Genomic DNA, 27172 nt, shown 5'->3' with positions numbered 1-27172 from the left:
AATATTTTAAAAAGCAAGTTCATGGACTCTAGCTTAAGAACCCCTACTTTCAAGCCTCTTAGCAATCAGATGTTAGACACAAAATTAGGTCAGTTTAGCTACCACTCCCTTGGCTAGAGCTTGGGGTCCTTACGTGAGGACTTTCTGCTTCTGAAAGATCAGATGTGACATCGGATGAGATAAATAAGTAAATGGATGTAAATAAGAAACAATGGTAGGTTGTAGGTGCTGTCTCTGTCTTGTTGGTGCTGCCTTCTCATCTCCTGTTTTATCCATTTCCTGGTTTCTACTACTCAACATGCTTCCTTCCCAGTCTCTTGGAGATACTGGTCTTTGCCCCGGCACGTGGGTCGCCGTCGGACACTTGGGGACTTGTACACCACTGGATGGGGTCAAGGTGGATTCTGTGGAGGCTTGTTTTACTGTTTTGTGTTTGGAGCCTGGTCCGCTGTTTCTGCCTCGTGCATGAAGTCCTCTCCCCCTGTGACCGTGTGTGTGTGTGTGTGTGTGTGTGTGTGTGTGTGTGTGTGTGTGTGTGTGTGTGTATGTGTGTGTGTGTCCATCCGTGTATTGCATGTTGATAAACAGTGACCTTGCTTGTGTCACTTGTACTAGATATATTTGGGGGGGGGGGCTGGAAAGAGGACTCATCATCAGATTCTCTCACAGCTACTGTACTGTAAAGGATGCCCCTTTTCTGAGTTTCCTCTTCTGGTGTGCTGGTTAGCTCCCCCAAGAACAAACCAATGCCTTCGGAAGCTCAAGCTTTTCTCTTTGCTGAGTCATCAGTTGTCAAGCCTGCTTCCCTCAGCTTTGATTTGTGTCACTGATTGGGGTTAGAGACACACTCCCCATCCACCCCCACCCCACATGTTGAGCCATCCCCAGGATGATGCCCTTTAAGAATCAGAAAAGGAAAAGGACTGCCCTTACTTGGCGACAAGGCGTCCCATCTGAGCTACGTCCATTCTTCACGATCCCCTCACTTGATGGAACCTCTCATGCACACACAGGCTTTGGCGTCTTTCCATACATGGTCTGCAGTTTTCATGAATCAGTGGAACAGCCGACTCAGCCACCCCACAGGATACACTATTATTTGAGTCAACTTATTTCCCTACTTGGGTGGATCAGGGAGATTAAATAAATAAATAAATGAGCATAGTGTAAGTCAGCCCTCAGTGCCATACAGGCAGGCCACAAAAAGAAGCCTGTTAGGAGTTATTGGAGGGAGGGAGGAAGGGAGGGAAGGGGAGAGGAAGAGGGAGAGGGAGAGAGAGAAGGGAGAGAAAGGGGGGAGGGAGAGATGGCAGACAGACAGGAGAGGAGAGGAGAGGAAGAACTGACATGCTAAGTTAGCCGTCCTTAGCCTTCACTGAGAAAGAAAGGAAATTCTCTTGGGGACAGAAAGGTTGCCAGTGCAGGAAGGCACTCCCTCCTTCCCTCTTAGCTTGTCTGTTGCTTCTTTAGGAATTGGGTGTTGAGCATGGGGGAACACCCCAAGGCCTTTTCCTATGGTGCTCTCTTTCTTACCCCCTCACCCCAGGCATGAGCACTTTTGAACAGCTGAAGGCCAAGCCCGTTCCCTTGCTTTCTGAGGTCAATGTCCTGAATCTGGATGATTCGGAAGGAACAGAGCCCCTCTGCTCGATGGCCAGAGACCTCAGGGTTTTACTGTGGGAGGGAAACATCTGGATTTAACTTTTCTGAGAGGAATGAAGTAGAAGGTCTGAAAGCAACTTTGGGGAAAGGAAGGAGCTACCTATTTACATTTGTTTTCTTCTCCCGACTATTTTAATGAAACTTCTAGCTGTCTTTGGCTGGTAATGATCTCATCCTCAGACCATCTGCTGCCAAATGGATCTAATCCCTCAACACTCCAGGCGGCCAGGTTGCCAAATCCAAACGAGAGATTGTCATAGCCATGTGAAGCATTAACCCTTCCTATCCTGGATTGGCTCCAACTGCTTGGAGACTGCCCCACCTTCAGTTAAGGCCTGGTAGTAGACCTAAAAGGATGATTCATGGGATTCTAACTGGCCAGGATGTTAGCAATCCTCATAGGGCCCCCAACACTTGAGGACTAGAGTACAGAACTAGAGGGGCTTCAGATAAATTTGGGGCATCTGCCTCTTGTTCTCTCCAATGCTGGGTGGAAAAACAAGGGACATATTAAAAGTTTAAAATAAGCTATTCAGTTTTAGTTGGGGCTTGAACAGTTTCTGAAGGAAGGTTTTCTGATCTTATGGGGAAGAAAGTGGACTTTTTTAAGAAACTTGCTATATGACAATTGACTTTCCTCCATGACTCTTTGGGCTGACCCAATTCTAATGTCATACTTTGTTCCTAACAGAGGAGAAATACACCGTCATTTACCCATATACTGCTCGAGACCAGGATGAAATTAACTTGGAGAGAGGGGTGGTGGAAGTTATCCAGAAAAACCTAGAGGGCTGGTGGAAGATCAGGTATTCTTCCCTATCTCCCCTATGGCCTTAGAGAGGGGATGAGTTGGATTTCTTATACTGAATGACACTACATGGGACTCTGTATGTGATGACCTTTGGGGGTAAAACTTTCATGATGATGTCACCGACATCTTTGAGACCTGATTCCTGAAAGGAAGTATCTTTTATATGCTTCTCTCCTTAACCATATTCTTTCTTATAAGCCTGTAATAGACAATCTTGTCTTCAAGCATACACAACCACAGCTTAAGAGGAACTAGAAGAAATCCTGGACTCGAACTATAGATATTTCCAACAAATGGCAATTCCGTTGGAAACTGCCATTTATTTTCTTTTGTTTGTTTAGTATTTTATTTTCCCCAATTACATGTAAAAACAACTTTTAACATTTGTTTTTAAAATTTTGATGTTCCAAATTCTCTCTCTTCCTCCCTTCCCACCCACCCCTCATTGAGAAGACGAGCAATTTGATGTTATACATGTGTCATCATGCAAAACATATTTCCGTATTAGTCATATTGTAAAAGAGAATATACACCAAAAAAAAAAACTAAAGAAAAATAAAGTATAAAAAGTATGCTTTGATCTGTATGCAGACACCATCAGTTCTTTCTCTGGGGATGGATAACATTTTTCATTATAAGTCCTTCAGAATTGTCTTGGATCATTGTATTGCTGAGAGCAGCAAAGTCGTTCACAGCTGATCATCTTACAATATTGCTGTTACTGTGTAGTGTTCTTCTACTTCTACTCATTTCACTTTGTATCAGCTCATGTCTTTCCAGGTTTTTCTGAGATCCTGCTCATCCTTTCTTATGGCACAATGGTATTCCATGCCATTGATTTTCAACCCCACTGCAAGTAGGGGACACTGCATAAGCATAGCCACAAATCCCTTGTTCATGTGAATATGCAAATATGCAAAAGGCTTATGATTTTATCAGTGTGCAGGCATCCCAGTGTGCAAATTCCCTCTACTGATTCAGATTGCAAATCACATATGACTTAGTAGATATTTCAAAGAGAGTTACCTAGACCCATTGAGGTTAAGTGACTTGACCAGGGACACACAGCTAGTAAGTATATAAGAGGAGGTCTCTCTGGCTCCACCATTATTCTGCGCTACCACCATTCACATGGAAGAAGGGTTTATTTCTCTGTTAATCCACTACCACAACCCCTGTAGTTTTCCTTCCAGTGAGTTGCTTTGGTTGATGCTAGGCTCTCCCTTCAGACTGTAAGCATCTCAAGGGCAGGTGCCTATTGCCTTGGTCTCTGTCTCTCAGAGCCTAAGAATAATGTTGTGAGTACTGCTGTTGCTGAATTCATGTAGTACTCTGCTTTACAGAATATCTTCATGTACATTAGCTCATTCTCTCATAACAACAACAATGTGAGGTAGATGGGACAGTTATTATCATCCCCATTTTACAGATGGGGAAACTAAGACACTTAAAGTCAAATGACTGTCGCAAAGTTACAAAGCAAGATAGCTGCAGCATCAGGATCTCCTGACTCCTAGACCAGGCCTGACTCTGGCTCTCAACTTCAGCAGTATTGCTGTGCATCAGCATGCTAGGAGGAGACGTGTTATCATCCCAAAAGTAAAAGCCCTTCCTTACCCAGAGCTCTGACTCGGCGTAGGAGAGAAAAAGGTGGAGACTAAGCAAGGGAAGATGTTTTTCTCAGAAGGGATAAGTTCTGTAAATAATTCTGCCCCGCAGTACAAAACCACTGGCTTTGAGGGCCCCGCCTAGAGCCGGCACAAAGTAGGTTGTCTTTCCCCGATCTCAGGCCAACCCAGCATCCATTAGGTATTAGAGGTGGTATCAAGTGGCACCACCCTCCCCCTTCCCCAGCCCAGGTCACTTAGACTCCTCCCCAACCTTCCTGACAAGGCTCCTTCCCCTTTTCCTCTCCTGCAGTATACTAACCCTACCCCCTCTGCAGGGGTCTCAGAATTCCTGCTCCACTTTGACCTCTAGGCCTGCTCCCTGTTTGCCAGTGAGGCCCAGACCAGAGTGGGATGGGGAGGGGACAGGGAGGAAACATGTAAAATCCCTTAAGACTTCCTACCCTGAGAGACCCATACTCCAGTACACTCAGAGGACTCCAAGGTGATCTCCAGGCTTTTCCATTCCCCCTCATGTGTTGTCTTGATCTAATTGGAGTGCAAACTCATTGAGAGCAAGAATTATGATCCTTTTCTTTTTGTATCCCTAGCATTTAGCATAATATGTGACACATAGTAAGCATTCATTACCAGAAAAACTAGTGGTATCCAGTCAGCCCACCCCCAACCCCCTTTTTGACCTGAATTTTATTTAAAATTCTTCATTATTGTCCATTAATAGTACTAATCTATACTTTTCTTTCTTTTTATTTTTTACAGTGGTTCAAGTTTTAGGGCTACATTCGTCTCATAAAAAGAGTTTGGTAAAGTGTTTTCTTTTTCAGTTTTTAAGAATAATTTTAAGAATAAATTCTTTTCCAAGTTTACTGGAATTCACCTGTAAATCCTTCTGAACCAGGGCTATTTTCCCCTCTTTGGCCATTAGCCCTTTTACCATTAAGACCATTTCAATCCTCTGATTCTCGGGCCACTGGCTAATCATCTGTGTTATGCAGACTGCCCCCTTTTTTCACATGGCTTCCTGAGGTGCAGCAGCTAATCTATGCTGCCTGGCTATTTGTTGGTTCCCTGACAGAGAAGATCATTAGCAGAGTGACTGATGTGACAAGTGGTTTTACCCACAAAGCTTGGAAGTTCTTCTGTTGTTTGACTTCCTTTCATGTTTTCCTACTGCTTGGCTTCTCTATAGAGATTGTGCCCAGTGCCTAAGTAGGTGTTTGACAGCAACAGACACTTACCACGGAGTAGTACCACATTCTTATACCTAAGTTGATACTCAGGAATGGAGGCACCCATGTAGCTTTAAGGCATATTTGGGCATGAAGGAGAGGAGGCCTTGATTTACTTTAACCTGACCTGACCCCCATAGTCCAGGCTAGACAGGAAAAATGCAGCGTCTCTACAGCTGGGACTGGGTCAGGAGAGCCAACCTATGACACCAGAGCCCTGGAATATCAGTAGCAGTTAGTATACTGTGGTATCTTGCACCATACTGAACACATGGGCACTCAAACACTTGTTGGCTGACATATTAATACTTCTTTCTCTTCTCCCTGCTCCCCCCTTTTTCTTACTTTAATCTTTCTTGCTCCCTCTTCTGCAAATCTGTTACTCCATTTCTTCTTCCTCTCCCTTGTTTCCTTTCTTCCTTGCTTGTGCCTAGCAATGGCTCACAAGGGCATTGATTGGCACCCTTGTCAAGGCTAAAGACGTCTGCCCTTGCACAAAAGAATGTTAGAAGACATCTCTTTCTATATGAGACCTTTCCAGATCCCCAGCTCCTAGTGACCATCTGACCCCACCCCAAAATCATCTTCTATCTAGTTTATATATGCATATTATATAGTGTTGTACAGATTACCTGGTACAAAGTAAAATAATTAAATTTGTTGACTTCCACAAGAAGCCTTAAAACTTTTAACATCCCTAAAAAATGAAGGCTGACTGGAAAAAAATTACAATTGGGTGTAGGCACCCAGAAGGCATAGTAAAAAAAAAAAAGCTGTAACAAAAAGCTCTTACAGCTCAGCTATTAAAAAAAAAAAATGACGTCCCAGAACTTGCACTATGATGGTAGCTTTGGCTAGTGTTTTTGAGACAGGAAGAGCTCAGGATGGGCTCGGGTGATGCTGGTAAGCAAAATATAGTGTTGAGCAGTTGTTTGGTTTGTCCTCTTAATAAAGCTGCCTCAAGCCAAATCCTTTGGAATTAGTCAGCTGTGGCCTTGGGGGTCGGAATAGAGCTTGGGAAAGTCGAGAGAGGGAGGCTGTGAGTTTAGCTGTTCCTCCTGTAGGTCTAGGTGTACAGGCTGGTCCTTCAGAGACTTTATTTCTTCCAAGACATTCTGCCCACAGTTCAGGTAATTGGCCACTACGAGAACTTTAGTGCCTCTCTATCTATGTATAACTTCTCTTGAAAGGGTGTAACTTCGCATTTTATAACGTGAAATCCCATGGTAGCCTGTAATTCCTTTAGTCCAGAGCAAAACCAAAATTCTTTGACTGTATTTTTCTATTCAAAGGAATAGTGCTGGGCCCTTTTCCTCTATTCAACTATTTAAGATGAATAGATATTCTCAACACAATATGTTTTTATCTTTTTCTTGACCTACTTCCAGTTTTTTAAAGGCTCTTTTTTTTTCTTTTAAACATCTCAAAACATGTTTAAACAGAACACAACCAAGTTTTTAGTCTGAGATGTTGTCCACTGCTGAGTCCAAACAAATCATCTTTACTTGTAAAAGGACCTTGGGCAAATGGCGTCAATCCCACGTCTTCACCTCCAAATGTATTAGGTTGCCATTTGGAAGGCCTACAGTGGCTTTCTGTGTGCACCAGTTACAGGGGCTGGCTTGACCTCTCTAACAGAGTGAGTCAAACAGTTGTTCACTTTGTATTTGGCTTTGTTAAATCAGCAGGCTGATTTCTGAAGACCTCAAGCCCTTCGTACTGGGAGCCCTGTCACATGCCTTGCTTCAGGCCCTGTCTATCTGACAAGTACCTGTAATAGTGATAATAACTATAGCTTATGTTTTTAGAGCACTTTACAATTTCCAAAACATTACATATGTTACCTAATTTGATCCTTAAAACAGCACTTTGAATTGGAAAGTTGAGCATTTTTATATTCATTTTACAGGAGAGGAAATTCCATCACAGAGAAACTAAATTATTTATCTGATATCTTTCAGGACATGCAGGTCAAATGGTGGAAGGGTTGGAGCTTGAACCAATGTCTTTTGCCTCTAAGACCCATGTCCCTTTTTTATGCTATATTAGGCATCTTCTAAGCAGTAACAGTTTTTCTCCTGGTTCCTAATGACTATTGCCTCTTATTCTCTTATTATCATCTCATTATTTATTATTATAGTTATTGTGTTTAAATGATATATTTATTATTCTCTTGTTATCACCTCTTTACATTCACTGAGTTAATTTATCCTTTCAGGCTTCTAGCCATTAGGCTTTGAGGTGAATTTAGAAGGTTGGAGAAGCTTCCCCTTTAGCACAAGGAAAGTGTGATGTGAGCTCACTGAAGATATTTCTTTTCCTAGGTTTCAGGGTAAAGAGGGCTGGGCCCCTGCCTCCTACCTGAAGAAAGGCGGTGGAGAGCTGTTTGCTCAGAAGCTAAGCTCTGGGTCACCAGTACATTCATGCACTGTCGATGTGGATGGTATTTCCCGGCAGCAGAACTCAGCAGGCAGAGAGAAGGATGTACTCAACAACCAGAGAGATGGGAGGTTTGATAACCGCACGGGCCTAGATGGCGACATTAAGCAAAGTAAGTGGCTTGCCAGCAGGATAAAGAGAAAGCTTGTCGTGTGTTCAGTCCGTTCTAATGATAATAACGTACACTTTCATAACATTTAATGCTTTTCTGAGCAATTTCGTAGGCCTTATCTTATTTAAACCTCACGACCCTATCCATATTATTATCCCTATTTTTCAGATAAGAAAACTGAGATTTTTAGAGGTCACATGGTTAATATCAGAACCAGAACTTCAATCCTAGTTTCCTGTTTTCCGATAATTTCACTGTCTTTTCAGGGACCACATCTAAAAATTTCTCTATGCTTTATGAAGAGAGGATTTAGTTAGGGAAAGGACTTGCAACCATTTGAGAAGAAAGGTCCTTCTTTACCCTAGTTAGTTTCACTTAAGTATTGTTGGGTAAAAAAAAAAATCTCTTAGCTCAAACCAGGGCCATCACCTTACTAGGACATATACTGCCTCCATTTGGCAATACCTCAGTCCCACATAGATTATTTCCCTCTTCCCATTTACTTTTGTTTTTATGTTCTTGATCACCATTTCCTGGCCCTATTTATGCAAAATTCTTGTATCTGATTGAATATAAGCCCAGTGAGGGCAGGGAATGTTTAATTTTTATCTTTGCTTTCCCTACACCTAGCACAGTGTTTGGCATGTGTACTTGCTAACTAATTGACTTAACCTCTGACTTTTAACTACTGAGAATCCTCCTTTCCCCCCATAGCCATGACGAGTATTCCATTCCAGTTTGGCTGTACTAAGCAGAGAAAGCACTTTGTTGTCCTAGATCTTTGGCTGTGCTGATCAGGGTTAAGGATAAGGGAGGGGGGAGAAGGATGCAGGGAAAGTAATCTACCCCAGAATGCTGAGTTCAGAGCAGAGGATATATTAATGTTAAGACTGGGATGGTGGATCATAGACCTAGAGCTGAACAGAACTCAGAGGCCTTTTAGAAGAAGAAGAAGAAGAAGAAGAAGAAGAAGAAGAAGAAGAATAGGAGGAGGAAGAAGAAGAGGAGGAGGAGGAGGAAGAGGAAGAAGAGGAGGAGGAGGAAGAAGAGGAAGAAGAAGAGGAGGAGGAGGAAGAAGAGGAAGAAGAAGAAAGTGGAGGAGGAAGAAAAGGAAAAAAAGAAGAGGAGGTAGAGGAGGGAGAAGAAGGAAAAGGAGGAGGAAGATAAAGAAAAGAAAGGAAGAAGAGGTAGAAGGAGAGGAGAAAATAAAAGAAGAAGAAGAAGAGGAGGTAGAGGAGAAGAAAAGGAAGAAGATTACCAAGTATTTAACATGTATTATCTCATTGGATCCTCACAATAACTCTATAAAGTTGATGCTGTTATAGGAAACTGAACCAAAGAAAAAAAGGGACTTTCTCCAGGGTCGAACAGATTCGGCCTCAGTTCTTCCTAAGGATTTCTCTGCTATGGTGCCTGGCTCCCTCTAGCTTCCCCATGTGAGGAAACTGAGGCCCAGGCAGGGTAAGTGACTTGCCTAGAGGCAGGTATAGAAGCATGGTATTCTCTCCTCCCTTCCAATTAAAATTAAAATTTAATTCCCTGAAGTTTTACCTTATATACAGTAAAGCACCCATTCGGGACATTGCTAGGCAATGCTCTCTAGTCTCATGTCCTGAGAGAGGAGTCTTCAGTAAAAATCTGCTCCACACCACCAGTCTCTAATGGTCCCTGATGATGTGGGCTCTGAAGCTTGGTGTTCATAAGGAAAAGGTGAGGCCTTTCACCCCCTGAAACCAGTAGATTCTCCTTCTCAAACACAGTGGGAGTGCATCTTTTCCCTTTCCTTTCCACAGCTTTTCCCTTGCTGCTGGACTGGGAATTCCAGAAATCTCTTTCATTTCAGAATGGACAAAATCTTGTGACTGAATTCATTTTAGGGAAAAGCAGTGTTGGTAGAGCGGCTGAGCCTGAGCTGAGAAAGTTCAAGGGAGGGTACGGGTGGTCTTACAGGAGGTTGTGGATTCTTCCCCTAATTGGAGTCTTTAACCTAAAATTCTGAACAATTTAAGATATTTTCACACTCTAGTTGGCATCGTAATTGTGTGTGCATCTTATTTTGCCAGTGTCAGCAGCCTTGTTTTCTTTCTTTTTCTTTGTTTTTTTTTTAAACTTTATGCTTTCCCTCTGTGCGTTGTGCCTAGTTGGTATGTAATAAATGTGTGTTGAAATGTGGGTTACTGCCTTTTGAACTGGAGTACAATCAGACCATATTTCTCCACAGGATCTCCAAAGATGAGGCAGAGACCCCCTCCTCGACGAGACATGACCATCGTAAGTAAAACCCTCACCCTGGGGAACCAGGCCCTTATTTGAAAGGCTTGAGTTATAGGACAATCCTTTGTACTTAATGTATAGTTTTTGTATTCAACAAAGCATCTTCACAGGCATTATCTCACTTGGTTCTCAAAACAGTTCCAACAATACCCATACTAGGTGTGGTAGGTATTATTATTCTGCTTAACATATTAAGAAGCGGATTTAGAGACAATAAGTGTTTTTCCTAAGGTCACACAGGATATTAGTGACAAAGTCAGAACCGAGACAGAGACACACCTTTGACTTTTAGGTTAGGTCCCTTTCCAAAGATAAAATATGTAAAGTTGTGCCCCTCAAGATGAACAGAAACCAAACCTTGGGCAAAAAGATTCTCTAATACCATACTAGTTTCCTCTTTTCGTGTTCTGATTGTTGTCTCCAAGCTAATAGAAAATTTTCTAATTCCTTTTTCTCTTTAAATCAGTATAACTCTAGAGTTCCCTTACCTTTCCACATTTCCCCCACATAACCCTCAGCTGCAAAACTTCTGCTTCACTTATAAGATCAAAAATGCAACATGTCTCTTTGGAGCCAGGTCACATTTTAATTGAATCCCACAAAACTACCCATTGTGTTTAAACTTTTTAGTAATACACTAACAAAAGTTAGTTTTATGTTTAATTCTATCAGCCTCGAGGTTTGAACCTGCCAAAACCCCCTATCCCACCCCAAGTGGAAGAGGAATATTACACCATTGCTGAGTTTCAGACAACTATTCCTGATGGAATCAGTTTCCAGGCAGGACTGAAAGTTGAGGTGAGTGGACTTGACCTTCCCTTCCCACCTCTAGCCTGTCTTTTCCTCCTCTGACTTCTCCTTCCTTCCTGTGTCCTCCCCTCCCATCCTCTCACCTTCCTTCCCTCTTGCCTGAACAATTCCCTGAAATTTCTCTTTCCCCTGGATACTTTTTCTCATCTCTCTTGATGACTCTAGAAAGTTAAGGTTATTTACAGTTCTTTCAGAGATTTTATGTAGATACGTGTTTGGAAATCCCTTGATAGGTGTCATTAACAGCAAAGAGCCCGTGCTTGGCAGCATACGTTACAGATGCCAGAGATGACACTTGAGATGGGCCTGGCATCGTCATTATCTTCAGTAAGGATAGATTGACCCAGCTCTCCATTGTCACCCATTCACTACTTCCTCTTTTCCATTTCTCTCCATCATGTTCATTCTCCCCATCATCAGAAACTGAGAACAACAGGATATCAGGTGGACAACCTGGCATGCAGGTTCTAAAAAGTTCTCTCTCTCTCTCTCTCTCTCTCTCTCTCTCTCTCTCTCTCTCTCTCTCTCTCTCTCTCTCTCTCACGCACATGTGCACACACACACACACACCATCATCTATGAGAAGTAGGCAGAAAGAAATGGCACCATGACAACTACTGTTGTCAGTTCATCACTTCCCATCATCATCAACAATTGAACAAACATTTCTAAAGTAATAGGTGCAAGGCACTGTTGAAAAACAAATAAGAAAAACCTAATCCATGCCCTCAGGGTGCTCTTACTCTACAAAGAAGCAAGACCCACTTGTGTTAACTACTCTCACTCCCTGGTTCTGCAGAATCTTCAACAACCCATCCAGCTTCTGCTCCAGTGGGTACCATGGGCACCAGTCTTTCTCATTAAAAAGAAATCTTATCTGTTGCTACCACTGGTTATTTAGGAGAAGAAGTGTGAGGAGTAGGAAGAAATTTTACAATTTTTATATCTGTTATCAACTATTTTACATTTCCAAAGTATTTCTAAATGTTGTCTCATTTGACCCTCAAAAGAAAGTTACTATTATCCCCATTTGAGATATGAGGAAACTCGTATTGGTGACTAGAGCCAAGTTCTATAGCTAGTAAGTAGCAAAATGGAGACCAGAACCCTCGGGATCACTTCACAACATTACATGGCCTTCCTGTGTAAGTAACACCTCCTCTGTGTAGACTATTTTCTTTGACTGGTAGAAGCTAACATCCTCTAGGCAGCACTGTCTCTATCTGAAGAGAAATGTATTTGCAATTATAAATAATTATTATTATATTATAAAATTATAAATTATAAAATACGGCCTATGGGCAGCTGAACCGATACTTCAAAGTCTATTATCTGAGACCTGGAAGGTTCACAAGTGACACCAGATCTATGTTTATAGGCCTTAATGATCTCTCTACCAAGTTCCCGTCTTGTATTTCCAACTGCCTGCTGGTCATTTTCATCTGGATTTCTCAACATAACTCAAAATGAACATGTCTAAAATCAAACTCCTCTTTACCCCTTTACTAGATTTATGCTACTGACTTCCATATTTCTGTTAATGGAGTTGTCATTCAGTCACATATGCTTAAAACATCCCAGTGATTTTTGAGTCATACAGTAGTATTCATTTTCCTTCAGAATATTTATTGCATCCTTCTCTTCCTTTCTAATCCCACTGCTACCACCTCAGTTCAGTTCAATTCAGTTGCTAAACTGTAGCAAGGGCAGTGGCCACACCCTGGGTGAAACCATCTCAGGCAGATGGCCTAAACCAGGCTGAGGGTAATTGACAGGCCTCAAACCTGTTGGTGAGTTAGGAGGATGTCTACCCCATGCATGTGAAGACTTTCCCCAGCAGAACAGGTAGATCAGAACAATTTGTTCCAAAGGGCATGAAGGTGGATGAAACAGGCACTGTGGAGCACTTAGAGGTTGGTCATACATCCAAGATGTATCCCGCGCCATCACCAGTTGTCTTGCCTTTTATCCTGCCACAGGACTTTGATGACTCCTGAAAAGAAAGTGAATTTACACAACTCTGCCTCCCTTAAATCCATCGCACTCGCAAGTCAAGACATTGCCCTCATAACATCACTGGTCCTCTTCAAAAGTAAAGGATAAACAACACCTCTTCCTTTCTGATCCCACTGCTATCACCCCACTTCAGATTTCCATTTCCACCCCTCCCCAGATTATCACACAGGACCTTACACAAAATAGGACCTTAATAAAAGTTGAATTGATGTGAATTGAACTTGTGTCATGGATCTCTTTGGCAGTCATGGGTGAGACCCTGGACCCCTTCTCAGAATATTATTTTTAAAAGCATAAAATAAAATGTGTGGAATTATAAGGGAAAGCAATTATATTGAAACAGTTATTCAAATATTTTTAAAGCAAGTTCTTGGGTCCTATTTTAAGCACTCCTATCTGATGTCTCTGCCTCCAGAATCTCCTCTTTCTAGCTCACCTAGCATGCCCCCTCCAAAAGTACCACTTCATATTATTTCCTGATCAGAAGTCTTGGACTCTACCATAATTCATGGAATAAAATTTAAATATCTGAGCCCAAGCAGACATTGTCTCATACTTTCTAGTACAAATCCTATGCTGCGGCCAATGTAGAGTACTCACTGTTCCTCATTTGAACATTGGACTCTTTTTAACCTCCTTGTTTTGATCCATGCCATACCTTCAACCTAGAATTTGAATGCCCTTTCCCTCTTATTTACCTTTGGAGAGCCTACTCCTCCTTCAAGGCTCATCTCAAATGCCACCTTTTCCATGATGTCCCTAATCTATCCCCTCCCTCCAAGCCACTCTTCCCTTACATGGTTCTATAGCTATGTATCTCCATCTTATCTCTACTTTTATATTGTAAGGCTCTTGAGGACAGAGATGGTCTCTCATTCTTCTTGACACATAATAGACACAATAAACAACTGTCAAATCGATGAATGAATGCCAGTAGCCAGTTGTGACGTATTTCCTGGTGAATCTTTGATCTCTTTCCAAGCTTTGAAATGTCATGGCATCCCAGCAATTCTCCCTTTGGCCCATATCCAAGAGAATAGGAAATAGGACTTCCTGTATCTTTATCCTTCCTGGGGTTCCCCAGTGCTAACAAGATTTGAGGGACTGAATATATGACTGCTCATTTCTTCCAGCTGGTCAGCCACAAATATCTGATAAACAGTAGGCTAAGAGGAAGAGATCAGTAATACACTTCTCTGCTTTGAGGAATCTGTCATCAATGGGATGTAGTGATGCCAGTCACAACTTACCCCTGCCTTCTCATGTTGTGTGCATCTTTTTTTAATGTATTTATGTCATTTATTTTTTTATATCACTTATACTTCACAATATATCCTTTTCCTCTTCCCCCCATAGTTCTATCCCTTATAACAAAGAATAAGAAAAAAGTGGGTGAAAGCAGTTCATCAAAGCTAGCCAACATAGCAACAAATCTGGCATTGTTTGTGATGGTTCACATGTATACTCCACCTGTGCAAAGAGGGGATATATTCTCATCCCTCCGCTTTAGGACCAAAAATCTTGTAAGATTCTTGTCCCTGTTTTCCCACAGATCCTCCAAAGAAGGCCTGCCCAATGTTCTGAGGACCTTTCTCTAGTTCTGTGTTTTTGAAAAATTGTTTTAAATTAAGCAGATTATTTAAAGCTGAATGTTGAACATCAGTATGATGTTCAGTGATTAAGTTTGCTTAATAGCGATTTGCAGATGAATTCTTAAATTCAATTCAAACTATCAAGACAACTTTCCAGTGGCTCCCTTCAAGCCTCTGCCAAGATATTTTATCCATTCTAATCCGCTTGTCCAATGATATGGTCCTAGCTAACGGGTGTTCTGTTTTTTCATCTTGCATTATTCCATAAAGTTCTTTCGAGATGTTTTTGTCTTCGTAATTGCCAATCTGTATCTTTATAACCATTACCCATTGTTGGACACTTAAGCTGCTTCCAGGTTCGTTTTTTTTTAAGTACTGTGAAAATCTTAATAGCTCCCTTATTGCTTGTTTTTCATAACTTTCAGGATATAGTTCCAACAATGGGATTAATGGGTCAAATGACATGATTATTTTTGTTGACTTTTATTGCATAATGTAAGATTGTGTAAGTTGGAAGTTCCACCAGCAATGTATGAGTGTTTTGTTTTCGCTGTTCACTCATTCAGTCATGTCTGACTCTTTGTGACCCTGTGGACCAAACTATCCATGGGGTTTGCTTGGCAAAGATACTGAAATGGTTTGCCATTTCCTTCTGTTAAGGCAAACAGAGATTAAATGACTTGCCCAGGGTTACATAGCTAGTAAGTGTCTAATGCCAGATTTGAACTCAGGTCTTCCCAACTCCAGGACCAGAACTCTATCCACTGAGCTCATTAAACATGAATGTACCATACCTATTTTTCTATAATCGGACAGCACAGAGTTTCTTTTTCTTTTTCTTTTTTTTTTTTTGAGGCAGTCAGGGTTAAGTGACTTGCCCAGGATCCCACAGCTGGTGTCTGAGGTCAAATCTGAACTCAAGTCCTTCTGATTCCAGGGTCAGGACTCCATCTACGGCACTGCCTAGCTGTCCCAGAGTTTCATTTTTTAAAATTACACATGACAATTTGACGGCTGTGAGATAGCACTTCAAAGTCGTTTAAATTACATTTCTTTGATGGTTATTACTGAGGTTACAATTTGTGTTTCCTGCTTTGAAACTTGTTTGTTCACACATCTTTTGGCATCCCATAGGGTTCTGTCCTGGATCCTCTTCTCCCTGTACACTACTTCACTTGGTGAGCTCGTCAGCTGCCAGAGATTTAATTACCACCTCCATGTTGATGATTCTCAGATCTATCTATCTTGCCCCAGTCTTTCTGCTGACCTCCAGCCTCACGTCTCCAACTGCCTTTCAGACATCTCAAACTGGACGTCCAGTAGACATTTTAAACTTAACATGTCCATTACTGAGCTCATTATCTTTCCCCCAAACCCTCCTCACTTCCCCCGACTTCTTTATTACTGTGGAGGGCACTATTATCCTTCCAGTTCCTCAGGCTCACAACCTGGGTGTCATCTTCAACTGTATCATCCCCTGTCTCCAAGCTGTTTCCAAGGCTTGTCGATTTCACCTTTGTAACAACTCTGGACTATGTCCCCTTCTCTCCTGTTGACACTGCCACCATTCTGGTGCAGGCTCTCATCAGCTCACACCTGGACTATTGCACTAGCCTGCTGGTGAGTCTGCCTACCTCAAATCTCTCCCCACTCCAATTTGTTCTCCATTCAGTTACTTAAGTGAATTTCCTAAGGCACAGACCTAACCAGGTCACTCTTCTCTTCCACTCAATAAACTCCACTGGCTCCCTACCACCTCCAGTATCAAATATAAAATCTTTTGTTTGACTTTCAAAGTCCTTTATAAACTACCTCCCTCTTACCTCACACATCCTTCCAATCTTTTTACACCTTATATCTGCATACTCTTCCATCCAGTGATACCACATCAGCTTCCTTGCTGTTCCATGAGGACATTCTTTCTGGTCCGGGCATTTTCTCTATCTGTCCCATATACCTAGAATGCTCTCCCTTCCTATCTCTGTCTACTGTCTTCCCTAGTTTCCTTTAAGTCCCAACTAAAATCCCATCTTCTATAGAAAACTTTGCCCAACCTCACTTAATCCTAGTGCCCGCCCTCTTTTAATTATTTCCAATTTATCTTTCGTGTAGATTGTTTGTACATATTTGTTTACATGTTGTCTTCCCCATTAGATTGTGAGCTCCCAGAGGGCAGAAACTGTCTTTTGCCTCTTTTTGTATCCCTAGCACTTAGCAAAGTGCCTAACACACAGTAGGCACTTAATAAATGTTTATTGACTGGTCGACTGAATTTGTCCATCCTGGACTGGAAATTATCTTTGTAAATTTTTTTAAACCTTTCCCTGTATATTTTAGATAACAGATATTTAATCTGACATTTGTCACAAATTTTCTCCCCAATTTGTTGGTGTTCTTTAACTTTCAACTACATAGTTTAATTGTATATAAAATTTTTATTTTAATGTAAGTCAAACATTTCTACCTGGTCCCAAAAATTCCTTTTACTTATTGAATAGAAAAAAAAAAGTCTTACTCCTTGACAGCTGAGGCAAATACATTATTCCATTTCTTCATCTTTTATAGTTTGGGTTTTTTTGTGCTTAAAGTTTCTCCTCCAGATGGAATTCACTTACTTGTATGTGAGACGTAAGCATAAATCCATTTTGCTAAATTGCCAACTGACTTTCCCAAGTACATTTATTAAACAGTGAATCCTTCCCCTAGTTTTTATTTATATAGATTTGTCAAACACTAATCTTTGGCGTACCTGTAGTTGCTGTCTAGATTCCATTTCATTGATCTATTTCTGCATTTTCTTCTGGTACCAGATAGTTTTTATGACAGCCACTGTGTAATATATTTTAAGTCTGGACTTCCTCTAGTTCTCTTGACATTGAAAGAGTGCACCAGTGGAGTGTGTGGACTGTCCCTCAGCCGTCCCTTGCTTTTGCCACATGGCTGGCCCATCTCCTTGTCTGGTCATATGTATCTCTGTTGACATTGTCCCTGCCTACTACTCCCTTTTGTTGTGCAACTCTTCGTGTAGTATGTTATGTTCTACTCATATTCAACTCAGACCTAGCCATTGTCAGTAATATGTCTTTAAAAATTGGAATTGACTGTGTTGGGGTTTTTCTTTTGATTTGATACAATTTAGAGCATCTTTTCTCAACCCAAAATCTGCCTTGTCCTGCTAACATAAATATACTATTTACTTCTTTGTGTTCTGTCCTCAGCAAGTTTAGAATAGCAGCTCAGCCTAGCTCAAGAACAAGGAGCTAGGTTCCAAAATTGGGAGGGCATTTATGGAGGAAAGAAAGAGTGGATCCTTTGAAGTGTCTGAGTTTTAAAAAGTAGCATCATTTGGTAGACAAAGTTTTGCGTATGGTAAAAATTTACACCAGATTGGCAGCTAGGAAATACTGGAAATACTTAAAATGATGGAATGATGATAGAAGCTCATTGAAATTCATTGAATATGTATTTTGTTCATACTATTTCTAGACCTCTGTATATTCATTTTTAAGTTTAAAAACTTCATTTGTTCCTTCCCAATGAATAAATAATGGAAACTTCTCATAAGTTATGATGGGAAGAACATATTATTACTTGCATACAATGGGCACTTAATCATTAGTAGTATCAAATTAATAGGATGTAATCAAATTAAAAGAATATAAATGCCTTGAGGGCCAGAACTCATTTTCATTTTGTCTTTGAATCTCTGATGCCTGGTGCAGTACCTTACACATGATGTGCTTAATAAAATGTCCATTGAATTAAGAATATTTGTTGTCTCATTTTCATTTCTCTACTGCACTGGTCCTAAAGTTATTTATTCTTTAGTCTATCAGCTCCTAATTAATTGACATTGATAAGCATTCCATTTATTTCATTCAGTCAATAAGCATTTATTCATGTTACAGAGTGTATAACATAGCATACTGTGTGCCAGGCACTAGAGAAACTGATGTAGAACAGAGAAAGCACCTGTCCTCGACAAGCTTATATTCTACTGAGGTGTTGCAACGTATTCACAAATAAGTAAACACAGGATATGTAAAAATAAATAAAAACTAACACTAACATTCCAAAGAATCAGGAAAGACTTTTTGAAGGATATTTTGCTCTAACTAAGCCCCAGAGAGAGCTAAGCGATTCTTTTTTTTACCTACTTCTGTACTGTTGGGGCACCAGTCACTTTTCTACATAGCATACATGTACAGGGCTATCTTTTGTTAGACATTGTCCATTAATGTCAACTAAATTAATTTATGTAAAGTAAATCCTATTGCTTCACTGGTATCAATTATAAGATCTGAAGTGGGTTTAGGAATTGGGGGTGGAGAAAGACACTCCTTTTAGACTGAATTGAAAATATTGTCAAGGGAGGGATTGAAATAACAGGCAGCTCTGTTGCAAATAAGTTCTGTGCTGGCTGGAATCTACAGTGCTTTGTAACAGTTCTTATTCCTTTGAAGCAATTTTTAAAATTTCAGCATCTCCCCTCTCTAGTTAAGCACCAACACACACACACACATTCACATTCACGTGCATGCACACACACACATGTACACGCACAGAATCCTGGGCTTTAAGAATTTCCCCTGCCTGCACATGCCCTAACTCCAAAGACACAACTCCTAATATTCTCTTGGACCTGTTGGAATCTCCCTAAAGTCAAATGATTGTAAAGCCATTGTTACTAAGTTGATCTGTTCTTTTATCCTTTTCAGGTGATTGAGAAAAACTTAAGTGGCTGGTGGTACATCCAAATTGATGATAAGGAAGGCTGGGCCCCAGCAACATTCATTGACAAGTACAAGAAAACCAGCAATGCCTCAAGACCCAACTTCTTAGCTCCGCTGCCTAATGAAATGACACAGCTTCGCCTAGGGGAGGCTGTGGTGGAAAATCACAGCGGCCATGAAGCAACTGGTCCTTCTCGGCCTTTGCCTGAAGCACCACACAATGGCATAGACTGTAGCATACCTTGGTCCAAAGAATGGAAGGGTAAGGAGGGCCATCGAAATGTCTCTTTAGATATGGCTGCATCTGCTGGGTATGAGGAAATCTCTGACCCAGATATGGAGGAGAAGCCCAGCCTCCCACCACGGAAGGAGTCCATCATCAAATCAGAAGGGGAGCTGCAAGAGAGAGAGCGGCAAAGGATGGAGCAGCTCAGAGGGTCCCCCAAACCTCCCGGGATGATGTTGCCCATGATTCCACCGAAACACGTGCCCCAACTAAGGGACAGCAAGAAAGCAGAGCTGAGATCAGATAAGGGCAAGTTGTTCCAGCAGAAAAATGAGATGGGGCTGGAGTGTGGGCACAAAGTGCTGGCCAAGGAAGTAAAGAAGCCAAACCTCCGTCCTATCATCAAACCCAAAGCTGAGCAGCCTGAGGATAAACCTGAGTCTTTTACCCAGAACCCCTTCTTGAAATCTAAACCTCAGGTTAGACCAAAACCAGCTTCTTCCCACAGGACAGAGCCTCCTCAAGCTGAGGACAGACTGGACATCTGCAACCTCAGGAGCAAACTCCGACCTGCTAAGTCTCAGGAGAAGTCATCAGAAGAGGAGAGTCACCACCCAAGTGGAACCCATGATGTCTCCTTCAGCAACAGTTTGCTCTCAGGGGAGGCTTCCAGCAGGCCTCCAGAGCGAGCTATGGTAGACACCAAGCTCACACCTAAACAGGACAGTCTCATGGCAAAGGATATTTCCTCTAAAGTCCCCCCAAGGCCAGCAAAGACGACTGATCCTGTGCCTAAGAGTAGCCCCACCCCTCCCAAAGAGTCACCACAGCAGAGACCAGTAGTACCTCCTCGGAGGCCACCACCGCCCAAGAAAACCTCCTCCTCTTCCAGGCCCCTTCCTGAGACCAAAGTGCCGCATCGAGAGGCGAATGAAGTCAAGGCTGCTCCAGCTCTTGGCCGACCCATGCTTGTCCCTCCAAAGGCCAAACCTTTCCTGCCTGGTCCAGGCAGCCAAGAAGAGGTCAAAGTAAAAAGTGGGCTTGGGCCAAAAGCAGCAGCCAAGCTAGGAGAAGCAAGGGAGAAGCCAGCTGCTGTACCTTTCCCCACTGCGGAAGTCCCCAAAGATACATTATATGTGGCTCTGGCCAACTTTGAAGGGGATGAGGAGACCAGTGGCTTCCAGGAGGGGACTGTGTTTGAAGTACGTGAAAAGAATAGCAGTGGCTGGTGGTTCTGTCAGGTCCTAAGTGGAGCGCCTTCTTGGGAAGGCTGGATTCCTTCCAACTATCTAAGAAAGAAGCCATAGTTCCCACTGTCCTTGTAGGATCCATCCTGCCAAGATCTCCATTGGTTTCACCTGGGTATTTAATTAGCTTCTTAACTTATCATTTTCTACAAGGCTTTAAAAGGAAAGGATTCCATAGTGCATTGGACTTTCTCTTGACTCCTGAGCAGTAATGATCACGGAGAGTGCATCCCCCAGCCTCAATGCAATTCAATTCGGTTCCTTGGCAGTTGTCCCTCTTGTAGGAGATTCAGTCCATCCTCAGTGGTAGTCTCCAGGCCAAATGGCCAACTCTGATCCTATTCCTCAGTATTTTCATCTGTGATATGAGAGGGTTGGATGAGACCAAGGTCCCTTCTGTGTTTTCAATTAACCATAGAAATTACTGCTTGAAGTGGGGGCAATGGGTTCCCGTTGGATCACGAGCAGCCATTCATCCGCTTGCTCTCACATAGCATCCAAGAACCAGGAGCAACCCTTTCCGCAGATTATGCTGGTATCCAGAATGTAACTAGCAAAGGCACTGAGATACCAGATCCCACAGCAGACCTCTGAGCACCAAAAAGTTAATCAGCCTTGGTCAGACACGAAGCCAGGCCCAGTGTCTTGCTATATGATAGGATAGGCCTTGCTATATGATTCCCCTTTTGCATGACCCAAGTTCACCTTCTCCATTTAGCCTTTCCTAAAAGCCACTCGTTCCCATTTTTGTTGTTTGCAGAAATACCTGCTGCCACAAAGGGCCTGTGTGCTTTTTCTAATGTTAACAGGTCTTTCCTTCATTAAGGTTATGGTCATATTTGACTTGGTGAGGAACAATCTTTACTCACATGCCATGGAAGTAGAAGAGGACAAGGACAGAGGTCCGCTAAACCTGCCCTTTTTTTTGTTTGTTTTTGATTTTGCACTCTTAAGAAAGCTTTATGTCCTAGAAGGGTGATTCCTACCCTAAGGCAGCACAGCATTCAGTATATGCTTTGTTCATCACTTTATCCCAGGGTTACCTAGAGCTGGTATCAGCCACATTTTTCTCTCAGTATGGTGCTGTTCAGATATGGGAACCTGTCCTTCATGGGCAGCCCAACTCTAATTGGGGAATAGAGGAAGGAAGGCCCAAAATAGGAATTGACAGCTAGCTGATGCAAGCTAGGACAATGGAGCCATTTGGCTCCCAAAAGCTGTGAGAAAGGGGTTCTAAATGTTCCTGCTTCTACACTGATTACAAAGCCTTCCTCTCCCCCCAACCCCATCACTTTCTCTACTTACCACTCCTTTTTCCTGAATGCTTCTCTCAGTATCTCATCCTGATTATTCTTTAGGATTCCAGGAGGAATACTTGTGTGTTAAGTCTACAGCAACTCATTTTTTAGATAGGAAGAAATGACCATGGTTTAGTGACGTAGCTGCTAGAATCCCATGATGTTGGTGAGGTAAGAGGCAGGGCTCCAATGACTACTGCAGCAGTTGGTGGGAGTGGGGGTGGGGAGAAAAGAGAAAAGACCCCTGAATGACTAGCCTCTTGAATCCCCAGCTCAGAGCCCAGTCTTTAATCAATAAGATCTTATGAAGCGCCTACTTTGTGCCATGCATTATGTTAGGGGCCCTGCCCTCAAGAAGCTGACATACTGTTGGGAAGTCAACATGTACAAAGGAAAATATATACTAAATACAAGATAATTAGAGGGCTGTAGTGGTACTGCTAGTGGCTGAGGATATCAGAAAAGACTTCCTGTAAGAGGTGACAATGAGCTGAACTTTGAAGGCAAGGAGAAAGGATGCTAGGAGGTGGAGGTGGGTGAGAGTTGCCATTATTCAGCTCCAATTGGACTGATTCCCACTAACGCTCTGCTTCTCTCAGTACCCCACATCTGTAAAACATCTGCGTTTCCCAGTGTTTTTGCATCTGTTATCTCACTTGGCCCTCACAGCCTTGTGAGTCAAGTTGGGCAACACTTATTTACCCCACTTGACAGATGAATCACAGAGTCACATTTTGTTAATGTCACCCAGCCAATTTGTGAGATAACCAAGATGAGAACCCAGCCATCGTAAATGGTAGTCCAGAGACCAGACTGTCAGCCTAAAAGAAACCAGGACTAGGCAGCATGATTTTGGGGAAGAGCGGTAGGTTTGGAATCAGACAACCTGGGTCTGAATTCCAGCTCCACCAGTTAAAACCTGCGTGACCTTGGGAAGTCATTTAGCATCTATGAGCCTCAGTTTCCTCAACTGTAAAAATGAAGGGGTTGGACTAAATGAACTTTAAGGTACCTTCTGACTTTAAATTTGTGATCCCATGATCTCCTGTGGAAGAAACAAAGGGGGCTAGGGCTTCAGGTGACAGGTGATACATTTGAAAGCAGGAATGTACTTTTCTTCCTGTAGCTCGTTTCTAGGAACAAGCCAGCTCTAGACTACCCCTTCACTGCATTAATGTCCATTTTCTTGGGAAGACAACTCCCCATACACATCCTTAATACTTCTGGGATGTGTTGCTTTATTAAAGAAGTGGCCATTGAAAACCCTTGGATAGGAAAAAAGACTTGAATCCACATTTTCCCTGGATTCCACAGTGCATGTTAATGTCATGTCCTTCATTCATCCCTTCCTCTAAGGGAAGGGTAGCCCTGGGGAACCTACCACCTGGTGCCCCGGGACTGATAGACTTGAGTGTTTCTCCTGTTCCTGACTGGCCCCCTCTAGCACTGTCCTCAGAAACCACTTGGAAAGATGAGCCGAGGATAAAGAACTGCAGCGACTCTGAGAGTAACCTTTGCAAGTCTGAGCACTCAGATCCCCTCGGTCATTCCTAGACCCTAGTTATCAGAGAAAGCAGCTACCTTAAGTTTGATCGGTGTTGAGCTAATTTTTGACAAACGTTCCTTTTGCTAGCTTACCTGATGCTTTCCTGAATTTGGCTTCATTTTGGAAAGGAAAACCATATATTTTGTTACAGTCTTGCTTCCTAGTTTCATTCATCCATTCACCTAAAATTTACTGAGTGCTTATTATATGCAAGGCAGCATGCTAAGCACTATGGCAGAGGCATATGTGAATATAACCCAGATCCTTGGCCTTAAGGATCTTTGAGGTTTCTACCAACCTAAGGTGATCTGACTTCCTGTCAGAGTCATTCTGCAGCTGGTGTCTATCCAAAGGCAACGGCACCACCTCGCTCTTCACCTGTGTTCTAGGGATTTTATTGCAAATTAAAGTCATTGAATTATGTGGTGATCCTCTAACTGGTGTCAGCTACATCAGAAGCCACAGATCCTGACTTTCTGCAGCAGCCTTTCAGTTTGAAGCTATGGCCCAGGTCGTAATTTCTCTTTTCTCTTGTGTTTCACTAATGGATACTTGCCCAACCGCGTGGCGATGGAGTTGGTCAGTGTGATCTGATGGTCTTTTCCATTCTTGCTTGGTGACGTATTTACATAATCCACTGGGATTATCGCAATAATGTCAAGGATCTGTGATTTAGGTTGGCATGGATACCCTTGCACTAACACTGATTGTGACACCTCTCTGCCTTGGAAGATGTTCTTCATGAGCTGCCATGAAAAATCCACCATGCTTCAGTCTCCTGGGTGATGAGCCTCTTGTAACATAGCAAAACCAGTCTTTGGATCAAAGACATTCATTCGGTCGGCAAGCCTCTTTGTGACTAACACTGCAGAAAATGGTCAGCAGTTGACTCAAAAATGCAGCCTTCGGTCTATTGTGAAAGTAGATTCTGAAGGGCTATCAGCAATGTTTTTATGAAATCTTTTTTTAAAATCAAATGAACATTCATTTAATCATAAAGACTATACGTTCCCCACACCACCCCAAACAGGTCAAAGACAGGTTAGCTTCTTGCATAACCTGATATCCTGTTCTGCACCAAAATTCCATGCTAAATGCCAACTCAAGAGGCACAGGAATGTGATTGTTTACCACACTATGTCAAACGCTTAATCTCAAATCTGCTGTACTAAAACTGCTTGGGGTGAATCTGCATCATAGAACAACCAGTTTCTCTTTTAGCCTCAATCCTAATACCTCTTTGATAAGAATATTTGCTGCATTAAGTTGTATTCCCAAGCAATGTTGTACAGGGGAAAATGCACTGGACTTGCAATCCAATACCTGAATTCAAATTACAGCCTTCTCACTTACTACCTGTGTGACCTTGTGCAGCTCACTTAACTTCTCTGTAAAAAGAGGATATTGGAATAGATGTCCCCCCCAGGTTCCTTCCAGCTGCAAATCCATGATTCTGTCATCCTGTACCACCTGCTTTAAAGAAAGTCAGACCTCTGTCCTTGAATGAGGTATTTCTTTTCATGTTAGGGCACTGGGGAATACTAGAAGTCCATTGGGCTCCACATCCAGCAGTAAGAAATACTCAACTGGATCAGCCCCAGTAGAGACTCTGCCCATTTGCCTCATGTAATTTTCAAAGTGGAGCTCTTAGATTGAAAATATTCTTGGGTGTGCGGGGCACACACAGCCCACGTAGAATTCTCTTGCCAAGTAAAGCTCTGAAGAGCAAACTCTCCACCAAAAAACCAATGAAAGATGGAAAACCAATTGCCATGAAGTTTAGTTTGAAAAGGCCGTGCCACGGATCACATGGGCATGGTAGTGGCAGTCGTGGCTCCTAGCCAGTGTGCCGCTGTGTGGTGGTCAGTGAGTGTCCTGTTCCCCACAGAAGTAGAAGGCACAGTGCCTGCCTTTCAGTAGCTTACATCGAGATGTGGTCAGGACCACATAGGAAATATGCAATTCGTGGCATGGCTGCTATTCCCTCAGTCTAATTTTGCTTTGTTTTTCTTTCCTTACTACTGCTGCTATGACTAATTGATATTGAGGCCCACTGAATCACAGTAGGGTCTTTGTTCTTTTGACTGTTAAGTCGGATACCAAACAAGAGTTTTAACCTGCAGCCTTTCCCCTGGATTCCTTAGATCTAGTTTCCCAAGTCCACCTCTTCTAGACATACATGCTGCAATCAGTCAGTAATACCAGAGACCAAAGATTGCCTGTTACCAGACCCCCAAAGTCTGATTTGGTAAGAAAAGGATGAGTCATAGAAATTGCAATGGCCACATTGGCATCATTGATATAGTGTTGGTGCCATGACAGCTGCTCCATCCTTTGACTTGGCAGAGCTATTCTTAGACCTTCCCCTTACTCCCACCCCTAATTCTCCACCTCTGGCAGCCAGTATCAGGAGTACTGGTGTCTGAGGACACCCCCAGCAATACCTGCTACTCCCAGACCAGTCCTGTTGAATCTGTGGCCCAGACTGGGTGGATCCATGATCCGTACCTAAACCAGGAGCCATCAACTGCTACTTTGTGCCATCAGTATTTTTCAAATCTAACTAACTGCATAGGATTTCACTTTTTCAGCGGGGCAAGTTAATTTTAAATAGTTCTCTGCTGACTTCCTTTGCTCCAAGGCCCCTCATGTGGCCCTGTGTCTTGTTAAAACATTCCATGTGCCATCCTGTTTCTGACCCTTCAATTCCAAATTAAGCATCCTTAACCCCAAACAGGAGTAAGAGGCTAGATAGAACCTCTGTCATCCTAAGGAAGGTTTTTCAAAGGCCTTTCCTTAGTGACGCAAAAGAGCAATAGTTGTTACTTTCTTGGAGGAAAAAAAGGGGACGATTTATTATGTTGATTACCAGCAATAAGAACAGGGCCCCCTCCTATAACCTAGATCAGGAACATTAGTATATCCAATCTCATTTCTCATAACCCTTAGGGAATGAGTCCTGCATGGACCGAATCCAAACACTTTGTGTGTTCCATAGAATAAAGCTGAAGAATCTTGGCTATTTCAGTACTTCTCTTACTCGACAAACAAATTCTCTGACGGTTATTTTTGTTTGTTTCCTTATAACACATAAACTTATATAAGTATATATGTGAGGGGGAAAGGGGATCAGAACATTAACTGTAGCATGTGTAGGCTGTATACTTCACCGTTAGACTTTTTTTTTCTTTCTTTTTTTTTAAATAAAACAAAATGCTTGACTGGTTTCAAGCTTCATTGTGAATGCAGAGTCTGTGTATTTTATTTGGTTAAACTAAAAAAAGGCACAAAGGATAGGAGAGAAGGCACACACAGAACTAGCTTTGTGTCCTAGGATATGTGGGAAAGATGGTCAATCTGGTAAATTATACATGCTCCCCCTCATGGATGCTTTTCTGGGATTCCCAGAAATTTACACAAGTCGTTCACTGGGTACGTGATTAATTCTTGTGGCAGGAAAACACATTTGCCAGTTCCCTTTCGTCTTTTTTCCTGGCGGTCCCCTGATCATTGCAATGAAGGGAAAAAACCTATACCAGTTGAGGTTTA

At 42.3% G+C, this 27172-nt stretch overlaps 1 protein-coding gene across 2 annotated transcripts in view; it reads left to right on the top strand.

The window, feature by feature from the left end:
• Nucleotides 1-26867, top strand: part of SH3PXD2B (SH3 and PX domains 2B) — a 128271-nt gene extending 101404 nt beyond the window's left edge. For both annotated transcript variants that reach the window (XM_020992306.1, XM_078150550.1), the window contains 5 exons: nucleotides 2354-2468; nucleotides 7655-7881; nucleotides 10103-10152; nucleotides 10828-10953; nucleotides 19292-26867. In XM_020992306.1, the coding sequence (XP_020847965.1) occupies nucleotides 2354-2468; nucleotides 7655-7881; nucleotides 10103-10152; nucleotides 10828-10953; nucleotides 19292-20839 (2066 nt within the window). In that variant the 3' untranslated portion in view covers nucleotides 20840-26867. The remainder of the gene's footprint in view (nucleotides 1-2353; nucleotides 2469-7654; nucleotides 7882-10102; nucleotides 10153-10827; nucleotides 10954-19291) is intronic.
• The last annotated feature ends 305 nt before the right edge of the window (nucleotides 26868-27172 follow it).

The sequence above is a fragment of the Phascolarctos cinereus genome, unplaced genomic scaffold, assembly GCF_003287225.1.
Source record: "Phascolarctos cinereus isolate Bilbo 61053 unplaced genomic scaffold, phaCin_HiC Scaffold_2;HRSCAF=192, whole genome shotgun sequence".
NCBI classification, from domain to species: Eukaryota; Metazoa; Chordata; class Mammalia; order Diprotodontia; family Phascolarctidae; genus Phascolarctos; species Phascolarctos cinereus.
The sequence above is the reverse complement of the archived record's forward strand: the minus strand, read 5'-3'. Positions and strand labels throughout refer to the sequence as shown.